This window comes from Melospiza melodia, chromosome 25 (genome assembly GCF_035770615.1).
Source record: "Melospiza melodia melodia isolate bMelMel2 chromosome 25, bMelMel2.pri, whole genome shotgun sequence".
NCBI classification, from domain to species: domain Eukaryota; kingdom Metazoa; phylum Chordata; class Aves; order Passeriformes; family Passerellidae; genus Melospiza; species Melospiza melodia.
Window position 1 is genome coordinate 9991648 of NC_086218.1, and position 11463 is coordinate 10003110.

Below are 11463 nucleotides of genomic sequence, written 5' to 3' on the forward strand. Positions count from 1 at the left end.
AATTGGAGGACAGGCTCCAAACGGAGAAGGGACCCCAAAAAAAGGGGAAAAGAGATTCCAAAAGGGGGAAAAGAGACCCCAAAAAAAGGAAAGGAGACCCCACAAACTGGGGGACATAGGCCTCAAATGGGGAAGGGACCCAAAATGGGAAGGAGACCCCATAAAAGGAGCCCCCCCAAACTGGGAAAGAGGCCCTGAAATGGCAAGGGACCCCAAAAAGGGAAAGAAGACCCCAAAAAAGGGGAAAGGGAGACCCCAAAAAAGAAAAGGAGACCCCACAAACTGGGGAGAAAGGCCCCAAATAGGCAAGGAGCCCCCCAAAAGGATAAGGAGACCCCAAATCGGGCGAGAACCCCCCCAAAGTGTGGAAGGATCCCCCCCCAAACCAGGAAACGAGGGGACACCAGTGACACAAAGGGGACACAAAGGGGACAGGCAGGCTCAGGACCCGATTCTGGCTTTATTTGACCCGAAATGGGGGGGCAGGGACACCCCCAAACACGGAGAGAAAACGGGGACCCCCCCCCTCACCGATCGACCTCCCCAAAGACGATGTCCTGGGTGCCTGTGGGGAAAAAGGGGGGAGACACCCCCAAAATTGGGGTGAGACACCCCCAAAATTGGGGTGAGACACCCCCCCAGATTGGGATCCATATCTGGGAAAGGGGGAGGAGACCCCAAAAGTGAAAGGAGCGCCCCAAAAAGGGAGGGAGACCCTAAAAATGGAAGGAAACGCTAAAAAAGGGAAGGAAAACCCCGAAACTGAGATAGGAGAACCCCAAAATGGGGAAGGGACCCCAAACTGGGCAAGACCCATCCCAAACTGGGAAATGGATGTTGGGAAGGGGAAGGACCCCCCAAAATTAGAAGGGGTGCCCTAAAAAGAGAGGGAAACCCTAAAAATTAAAGGAAATCCTAAAATTGGAAGGGAGACCCTAAAAAGGGAGGGAGAACCCCCAAAATAGGGGAGGAACCCCCCAAAAGTGGAGAAGGGGACCCCAAAATTGGGCACAAACCACCCCAAATTGGGAAATGGGTGTTGGGAAGGGGAAGGAGACCCCAAAAGTGGAAGGGTTGCCCTAAAAACAAAGGGAGACCCCCAAAATTGAGGTAGGAGAAGGCCAAAATGGGGAAGGAACCCCCCCAAAAAGTGGGGATGGAGACCCCAAACTGGGCAAGGAGCCCCCCAAAAAAAGGGAAGGAGCCCCCCCAAAAAAAGGGAAGGAGGTTTCCAACAGGGGAAAATTGGGGAAGCGACCCCTGAAATGGGATGGGAACCCTAAAAGGGAAGAAATCCCTCAAACAGGGAAGGAGGCCCTAAAATGGGGAAAAAAACCCCAAGAGAACGAAAGGAAAACCCCAAAAATGGGGAAGAAGGGCCCGAAACAGGGAAAGGGACCCCAAAATGGGGAGGGGGAACCCAAAAATTGGGAGGGGGAACCCCGAAATGGGGAAAGGGACCCCAAAATGGGGAGGGGGGACCCCAAAATGGGGAGGGGGACGTACCAATGATGGCCACCACGTCTGCCAGCATGTGGCCTTGGGACATCCTGTCCAGCCCGGCCTGGGGAGCAGCAATTAACAGCTAATTAATACCTAATTAACGCCCAATTAACCCAGAGGCACCCCCATGAGGAGCCCTGGTTAACCCGCAATTAATTCATGGGGAACCCCAATTAACTCCCAATTAACCCATGGGACCCCCCAATTAATGCTCAGGGACCCCCAATTAACCCCCAATTAACTCCCAGGGTCCACCAATTAACCAACCCCCAGGGACCCCCAATTAACCCCTAATTAACCCCTAATTAACTCCTAATTAACCCCATGGGGAACCCCAGGGACCCCCAATTAAACAACCCCTAGGAACCCCCAATTAACCCCTAATTAACTCCTAATTAACCCCATGGGGAACCCCACAAGGACCCCCCCCCAATTAAACCCCAGGGACCCCCAATTAAACAACCCCCAGGAACCCCCAATTAACCCCCAATTAACCCCTAATTAACTCCTAATTAACCCCATGGGGAACCCCACAAGGACTCCCCCAGTTAACGCCCAGGACCCCCCAATTAACCAACGCCCAATTAACCCCTAATAACTCCCAGGGACCCCCAATTAACCCTCAATACCCAATTAACCTGCAGGGGTTAATTACCCTCCATACCCCCCACAGCAACGCACCCATAGGGACCCCCCAGTGTCCCCTGTCCCCGTTCCCCTGAGCCCTTGGTGTCCCCAGGTGTCCCTCAGGTGTCCCCAGGTGTCCCCAGGTGTTCCCAAGTGTCCCCAGGTGTCCCCCAGGTGTTCCCAAGTGTCCCCAGGTGTGCCCCAGGTGTTCCCAAGTGTCCCCAGGTGTGCCCCAGGTGTACCCCAGCTGTCTCCAGATGTCCCCAGGTGTACCCAGGTGTCTCTCAGCTGTCCCCCAGTGTCCTCCAGCTGTGCCCAGGTGTGCCCCAGGTGTTCCCAAGTGTCCCCAGCTGTCCCCAGGTGTCTCCAGATGTCCCCAGGTGTACCCAGGTGTCTCTCAGCTGTCCCCCAGTGTCCTCCAGCTGTGCCCAGGTGTGCCCCAGGTGTTCCCAAGTGTCCCCAGGTGTCCCTCAGTGTGGCCAGGTGCATCCCAGGTGTGCCCAAGCGTCCCTCAGGTGTCCCCAGCTGTGCCCCAGGTGTCCCCAAGGTGTTCCCAAGTCTCCCCCAGGTGTCCCCAGCTGTTCCCAGGTGTCTCCCAGGTGTCCCCAGGTGTTCCCAAGTGTCCCCAGCTGTCCCCAGGTGTCCCTCAGTGTGGCCAGGTGTATCCCAGGTGTTCCCAGGTGTATCCCAGGTGTGCCCCCAATGTCCCCCAGGTGTGCCTCAGATGCCCCCAAGTGTCCCCCAGGTATCCCTCAGGCATCCCCACATGTCCCCCAGGTGTCCCCAGCTGTGCCCCAGGTGTCCCTCAGGTGTCCCCAGGTGTCCCCAGGTGTCCCTCAGGTGTTCCCAAGTGCCCCCAGCTGTATCCCATGTTTATCCCAGGTGTCCCCCAAGTGCCCCCAGCTGTATCCCAGGTTTATCCCAGGTGTCCCCCAAGTGCCCCCAGCTGTATCCCAGGTTTATCCCAGGTGTCCCCAGGTGTCCCCAGGTGTCCCCAGCCGTACCAGGTGAGCGAATCCGGGCGCTTTGATCTTGCAGCGATAGGGACGGCTGCTGCCATCGGAGACCAGGTACACCCCAAACTCACCCTGGGGACAATGGGGACAGGATTGGGGACATGGGGACAATGGGGACATGGGGACAGTGTGGCTGCTGCCATCGGAGACCAGGTACACCCCAAACTCACCCTGGGGACAATGGGGACAGGATTGGGGACAATGGGGACAGGATTGGGGACAATGGGGACAGTGTGGCTGCTGCCATCGGAGACCAGGTACACCCCAAACTCACCCTGGGGACAATGGGGACAGGATTGGGGACAATGGGGACAGTGTGGCTGCTGCCATCAGAGACCAGGTACACCCCAAACTCACCCTGGGGACAATGGGGACAGGATTGGGGACAATGGGGACAGTGTGGCTGCTGCCATCAGAGACCAGGTACACCCCAAACTCACCCTGGGGACAATGGGGACAGGATTGGGGACAATGGGGACAATGGGGACAATGGGGACAATGGGGACAATGGGGACAGGGTCAGGGACACACTGACATGGCCAGGGACATGGGGTCAGGACTGGGAACATGGTGGCAGGGCTGGGGACACGAGAATGGGATTGGGGACATTACAGAGACCATTGGAACACGGGGACAGGATTGGGGACATGGTGACAGGGCCGGGGCGGAGTCGGCGCCGGGGACAAACACGACAACAACAAGTGTCACCTTGGGGGCCTCGATGGCCGTGTAGGTGGCCCCGGGTGGCACCTGGTAGCCCTCGGTGTAGAGCTTGAAGTGATGGATCAGGGACTCCATGGACGTCTGCGGGGACAGGGGTGGCACCGCAGAGCTGGCACCCGCCCTGGGTCAGTGCCACCTACCCTGGATGTCACCTGCCCTGTGTGTCACCAGCCTTTGGTGGCACTGCAGCACTGGCACCAGCCCTGGGTGGTGCCAGGCTTTGGTGTCACCTGCCTGGAAGGACTGAGTGGCACTGCAGCACTGGCACCTGCTCTGAGTGCCACCTGCCCCTGGGTGGCATTGGGCTTTGATGCCACCTGCCCTGGGTGGCACTGCACCAGTAACAACTGCCCGGGGTGACATCAGGCTTTGGTGTCACCTGCCCTGGGTGCCACTCACCCTCCTTGCCATCCACCCCGGGTGTCACCTGCCCTCAGTGCCACTGTCCCTGGGTGCCACCAGCCCTCGATGCCACCCACCCTGGGTGCCACCAGCCCTCGGTGCCACCCTCCCCGGGTGCCACCCCCGCTCTGGTGGCACCGGGCGCTGTCACCTTCATCTCGGCGCGTTTCGGGGGCGACACTTTGGCGTCGTCCACCTTGATCTCGCCGGGCGGCATCTTGTTGAGGCACTGCAGGATGATGCGCAGGGACTGGCGCATCTCCTCCACGCGGCACAGGTACCTGCACCCCAAAAACGGGATATGGGACACCCTGAACCCCAAAACCCCAGATACTGCACCCCAAAAACGGGTATGGGACACCCTGAACCCCAAAACGGGGACTGGCGCATCTCCTCCACGCGGCACAGGTACCTGCACCCCAAAAATGATATATGGGATCCACTGAACCCCAAAAATGGGATTAGGACACCCTGAACCCTAAAACTCAGATACTGCACCCCAAAAATGGGTATGGGATCTGCTGTGCCCCAAAACTGGGACTGGCACATCTCCTCCATGCAGCACAGGTACCTGCACCCCAAAAACGGCATTGGGGGATCCCCTAAACCCTACACAGGTACCTGCACCCCAGAAGCGGGATATGGGATCCTCTGAACCCCAAGAACGGGATATGGGACACCCTGAACCCTAAAACTCAGATACTGCACCCCAAAAATGGGTATGGGATCTGCTGTGCCCCAAAACTGGGACTGGCGCATCTCCTCCACGCGGCACAGGTACCTGCACCCCAAAAATGATATATGGGATCCACTGAACCCCAAAAATGGGATTAGGACACCCTGAACCCTAAAACTCAGATACTGCACCCCAAAAATGGGTATGGGATCTGCCGTGCCCCAAAACTGGGACTGGCGCATCTCCTCCACCCAGCACAGGTACCTGCACCCCAAAAACGGCACTGGGGGACGCCCTGAACCCTACACAGGTACCTGCACCCCAAAACCCAGATATGGGATCTGCTGTACCCCGAAAACGGGTGTGGAACACCCTGAACCCCAAAACTGGGACTGGCGCATCTCCTCCACGCGGCACAGGTACCTGCGCCCTGAATTTGGGATTATGGGGGATCCCCTGCACCCCAAAAATGGGATATGGGGGATCTGCTGTGCCCCAAAACTGGGTACGGGATCTGCTGTATTCAGCACAGGTACCCGGACCCCAAATTTGGGATATGGGGGATCCCCTAGGAATGAAGGATCCCAGAGAACGGGGGGCTCAGGGAAAGGGGGATCCTGAGGGAACAGGTGAACCTGGGAGGGGTCCTGGGGATGGGGTCCCATGGGATGGGGGTCCTGGGGCTTCCAGAGATGGGGTTCCATCTCTCCAGCCCAGGGCAGGTGAGATACAGGTGAGGCCATACCTGTCCCCCCCATGTCCCCACAGGCCAGGTGGGTCCATACCTGTCCCCATGTCCCCCCAGGCCAGGTGAGGCCATACCTGTCCCCATGTCCCCCCAGCCCAGGTGGGTCCATACCTGTCCCCATGTCCCCCCAGCCCAGGTGGGTCCGTACCTGTCGTAGCAGTCCCCGCGGGATCCGATGGGAACGTCGAACTCCACCTGGTCGTAGACGTCGTAGGGCTGAGTCTTGCGCAGGTCCCACTTGATCCCGGAGCCCCTGAGCATCACCCCGCTGGGGACACCCCAAAAACACACCTGAGATTGGCCCCGCTCCCAAAAACACACCTGAGATTGGCCCCGCCCACTGGGGACACTCCAAAACCACACCTGAGATTGGCCCCGCCCCCAAAACACACCTGGGATTGGCCCTGCCCACTGGGGACACCCCAAAATCACACCTGAGATTGGCCCCACCCCCACAAACACACCTGAGATTGGCCCCGCCCCCAAACCACACCTGAGATTGGCCCCGCCCCCAAAACCACACCTGAGATTGGCCCCGCCCCCCAAAACCACACCTGAGATTGGCCCCGCCCCCAAAACCACACCTGAGATTGGCCCCGCCCCCAAACACACCTGAGATTGGCCCTGCCCACTGGGGACACCCCAAAACCACACCTGAGATTGGCCCCGCCCCCAAAACCACACCTGAGATTGGCCCCGCCCCCAAAACCACACCTGAGCTGGGCCCCGCCCACTGGGACACCCCAAAACCACACCTGGCTGGGCCCCGCCCACTGGGGACACCCCAAAACCACACCTGAGATTGGCCCTGCCCACTGGGGACACCCCAAAACCCCACCTGAGCTCAGCCCTGCCCCCCTGCAGGGCGGGGCACACCTGGGGCCCCCCCCTCACCTGAAGCCGTAGTTCAGCGCCTCCTCGGCCGAGATGACGCCGATGTCCACGGTGCGGTTCTTCCAGATGCGGTTGTTGGTCAGCATCTGGGGACAGAGGCACACCTGGCACAGCTGGCACCTGCCCTGCACTTCTCACCTGGCCCCGGCACTGTCACCTGGTGCTGGAAACGCTCACCTGGCGCTGGCACCTGTTGCTTGTCCCCCTCCTGCGTCTCTCGCATTAAAACCTGTCCCTGTCACCTGTGCACCCCTCACCTGGCACTGGCACTGTCACCTGTGCACCCCTCACCTGTCCCTCACATGTCTCACCTGTCCCTGGCACTGTCACCTGGTGCTGAAAATGCTCACCTGGCACTGGCACCTGTTCCTTGTCCCCCTCATGTGTGTCTCTTGCACCAAAACCTGTCCCTGTCCCTGGCACCCCTCACCTGTCCCTGGCACTGTCACCTGTCCCTGACATCCCTCACCTGTCCCGCCACTGTGTCACCTGTGCATCTCTCACCCGCCCCTGGCACCACAAGCTGCCCCTGGCACCCCTCCCCTGTCCCTCACACCCTGTCACTGTCACCTGTGCACCCCTCACTTGTCCCTGCCACCGTCACCTGTGAGCCCTTCACCTGTCCCTGCCACCCTCACCTGTCCCTGCCACCCTCACCTGTCCCTGTCCCCCTGCACCCCCATCATGTGTGTCACCTCCTCCCCTCATGCAGCGAGGAATGGCCCTGCCCCTCACAGGTGACAGGTGACAGGTGACAGCAGCCTGGCTGTCCCCAGTTCCCCCCTCACCTCCTCCACCTCGTCGATGCGGATGGAGAAGTTCTTCACGAACTCGTAGATGTCGTCCATGAGCCCCAGGGGCAGGTCCTGGCACAGGTGGCACAGGTGGCACAGGTGGGACAGGTGGGATTGGAGAGATTGGAATTGGTGGGATTGGGACAGGTGGGATTGGTGGGATTGGTGGCACTGGGATTGCGACAGGTGGGACTGGAGGCACTCACAGGACAGGTGGCATTGGTGGGACAGGTAGGATTGACGGCATTGGTGGCATCGGGATTGGGACAGGTGGGATTGGTGACACAGATGGGATTGATAGGGTTGGGACTGGTGGCATTGGGACTGGGACAGGTGGGACAGGTGGGACAGGTGGCATTGGTGGCATTGGGATTGGGACAAGTGGGATTGGTGGGATTGGTGGCATTGGGACTGGGACAGGTGGCATTGGTGACACAGATGGGATTGATAGGGTTGGGATTGGTGGCATTGGGACTGGGACAGGTGGCACTGGAGGCACACACAGGACAGGTGGGAGCTCAGGTGGCACCAGGGATGTGGGCAGGGGTTCCCATGGAAATGGGGGTGCTGGGGGAATGGGGCTCCCAGGAATGGGGATCCCAGGGATGGGGTTCTTGTGGAAATGGGGATCCCAGGAATGGGGTTCCTGTGGAAATGGGGATCCCAGGGACGGGGTTCCCGTGGAAATGGGGATCCCAGGGATGGGGTTCCCGTGGAAATGGGGATCCCAGGGATGGGGGTTCCTGTGGAAATGGGGATCCCAGGGATGAGGATCCCAGGGATGGGGTTCCCGTGGAAATGGGGGATCCAGGGACGGGGGTTCCTGTGGAAATGGGGATTCCAGGAATGGGGTTCCCGTGGAAATGGGGATCCCAGGGATGGGGTTCCCGTGGAAATGGGGTGCCCAGGAAGGGGAGCAGCCCAGCCCCTCACCTGGTGCACGCCCCCGGGCCGCACGTAGGCCGCGTGCATCCGCGCCCCCGACACGCGCTCGTAGAACTCGAACATCTGGGGGGACACAGAGGGGACCCGCTGCTGCTCAGCGCCCCTGGCACCCCCACAGCCCAAATCCCACCCCCCGAACCCCAAATCCCCCCAAACCCACCTTCTCCCTCTCCTCGAACATCCAGAAGAACGGGTCATGGCCCCGATGTCCAGCGCTGTGCGTGGTCACCGCCATGATGTGGTTCAGCAGCCGCGTGATCTCGGCGAAGAGAACTGAAAAAAAAACGGGGGGGAAAAAAAGGGGAAAAAAAGGGGGGTGATCCCATAAATCCTGGGGGTGCCAGGGAGCTGGGAATGCTGGGGGGAGCCTCACCTCGGATCCACTGAGCGCGGGGAGGGGGGCGGATGTTGAGGAGCTTCTCCACGGCCAGCGAGTAGGCCTGCTCGTTGCACATCATGGACACGTAGTCCCAGGCGGTCAAAGTAGGGCAGGGCCTACGGGGACCCCGAGGAGACTGGGCAGACTGGGAGCACTGGGAGCACTGGGGACACTGGGAGGGCTGGGAATAGTGGGGGATACTGGGAGGTCTGGGAGCACTGGGAGGGCTGGGGACATTGGGAGCACTGGAGGGCTGGGAATAGTGGGATACTGGGAGGGCTGGGAATAGTGGGGATCCTGGGAGGGCTGGGAATACTGGGGATAATGGGGATACTGGGAGGGCTGGGAGCACTGGGGATACTGGGAGCACTGGGAGGGCTGGGGATTCTAGGAATACTGGGAGGGGTGGGAATACTGGGAGTGTTGAGAGTACTGGGAGTACTGGAAGTTCTGGGAGCAGTGGAGTACTGGGAGCGCTGGGAAGACTAGGAATGTTGGCAATACTGGAGTGTTGGGAGTATTGGGAGTACTGGGAATACTGGGAGTACTGGGGGTGCTGAGAGTGTTGGGAGTATTTGAGTACTGGGACTGCTATGAGTACTGGGAATCCTGGAAGGACTGGGAGCAGTGAAGTACTGGGAATACTGGGAGCGTTGGGAGAACTGGGAATACTGGGAGTGTTTGAGTAATGGAAGTGTTTGAGTACTGGGAGTGCTGAGAGTGTTGGGAGTATTTGAGTACTGGGACTGCTACGAGTACTGGGAGGACTGGGAGTACTAGGAGTGCTGGGAAGACTAGGAAATTGGGAATAATGGGAATACTGGGAGTAGTGGCAATAGTGGAGATACTGGAAATACTGGGATCTCAGGGATCCCATGGAATTGGGGATTCCAGAGATGAGGATCTCAGGGATGGGGATCCCATGGAATTTGGGATCCCAGGATCACCTGCAGGTAGGTCTCGTACCCGATGAGTTTCTCGGGTGCCGCGGCGCAGCAGCCCCACGTGGGGATCCCACGGGAAGGGGGGTTTCAGGGATGGGGATCTCAGGGATTCTATGGAATTGGGGCTTTCAGGGGTGGGGATCCCATGGAATTTGGGATCCCGGGATCACCTGCAGGTAGGTCTGGTACTCAATGGGTTTCTTGGTGCCGCGGCGCAGCAGCCCCACGTGGGGATCCCATGGAAGGGGGGGTTTTAAGGGAAATGGGATTTCAGGCATCTCGAGGACGGGAATCCCATGGAATTTGGGATGCCAGGCTCACCTGCAGGTAGGTCTTGTACTCGATGAGTTTCTCGGTGCCGCGGTGCAGCAGCCCCACGTGCGGGTCGCACCGTTTCACCGTCTCGCCGCTCAGCTCCATCACCAGCCTCAGCACCCCGTGCGCCGCCGGGTGCTGCGGCCCGAAGTTGATGGTCAGGCTGGAAAACCTTCTTGTGGGCCACCGGGTCCTTGTCTGGGGACAGGGGGACAGTGCCGGGGTCAGGGACACGGGGGGGACACGGAGAGGGGTCAGACCCCTCAGGAAGGGCACAAAACCCTCTAAATGTTGGGGACAGGGAGGAGCAGCACCTGCCGAGGCTTGTGGGGATCCTGAGTGCCCCCAAAGTGCCCGGAGTGACCCCAAAACTGATCTGAGCGACCCCAGATTGATCTGAGTGACCCTACAACTGATCTGACGATTTTAAAACTGATCTGAATGACCCCGAACTGCCCCAAGTGACCTCCAAACTACCCTCAGAGCACTCCTAGAACCCCCCAAAGCCCCTGAGACCCCTCCTGTGCCCCCCCAAAGCCCCTCAGAGCCCCCCTAGAACCTCCCAAAGCCCTAGAGACCCCTCCTGGACCTCCCAAAACGCCTCAAGGCACATCAAGAGCCCCCCCCAAAGCCCCTGAGACCTCTCCTGTGCCCCCCCTAAAGCCCCCAGGACACCCCCAAAGCACCCGACACCCTCCCAAAGCCTCGTCCTCCCTGCTCAGGGCCCCCCAGAGCCCCCTCCCCACCTTGTCCCAGAGTGTCCCCGCTGTCCCCTCACCGTTCCAGGGTGGCGGCACCCACTTCTCGGTGGCCTTGCTGGGGTACATGATGGCCCCCGCGTACTGCTGCGCCCACTCCATGTCGGGCTGCCATTGGCGGCACCTGCGGGGCCGGGCGGTGAGCGGGAACAGCCCCAGAGCCTCCCCATAGCCCTCCCCGCTTTGTCCCCGTGTCCCCCGCGGGCTCACCGGGCCGGGGCCGGGCCCAGCCGAGCCCCCGCCGCGCTCAGCCCCGAGGGGCCGCGGAGCCGCCACAGCGCCCGCAGCGCCGCCATCGTGCCCTTGGCAATGCGCATGCGCGGGGGCGGCCATAGAGGGGAAGGGCAGACGCTGCGGGCGCCGCCATGTTGGGTACGGGCAGATCAGCCGTTCTTTTCTGCGCATGCGCAATACGACATGATGCTGGCGGGCAGATTGCCGCCATGTTGGTGTGGGCAGCGGCGCCGCCATTGTGACCTTGGCGCTGTGCAAGGGCGGAGGGCGCCGTGGACAGGAAGGACAGACGCAATGAGCGGCTCTTTGTTGGTTGTGGGTAGATGTGGCGCCATTGTGTGCTTGGAAGTGGCTGGGAAGGAGAAAGGCGGCTGTGAGCGCCGCCATGACGGGTGTGGGCAGGCGCCTTGCGCATGCGCATAGACCCACGGCTGGAAATGCGCCATTGTGGGTCTGGGCAAGGTCGCCGCTATGTTTGGTGAGGGAAAGTGAGGCTGAGGGAGGT

General features: G+C 60.3%; 1 protein-coding gene across 1 annotated transcript; it reads right to left on the bottom strand.

Moving 5' to 3' along the window:
- Positions 1–441: 441 nt before the first annotated feature.
- On the bottom strand, positions 442–11041 carry LOC134429152 (NADH dehydrogenase [ubiquinone] iron-sulfur protein 2, mitochondrial-like). The gene is given in 16 exon segments (XM_063176254.1): positions 442–565; positions 1507–1564; positions 3135–3218; positions 3855–3950; positions 4423–4552; positions 5844–5963; positions 6590–6675; positions 7378–7455; positions 8317–8391; positions 8489–8601; positions 8702–8798; positions 8800–8823; positions 9973–10134; positions 10136–10164; positions 10745–10848; positions 10935–11041. Coding segments are annotated over 16 exon segments (1401 nt in total). The 3' UTR covers positions 442–527.
- Positions 11042–11463: the final 422 nt, after the last annotated feature.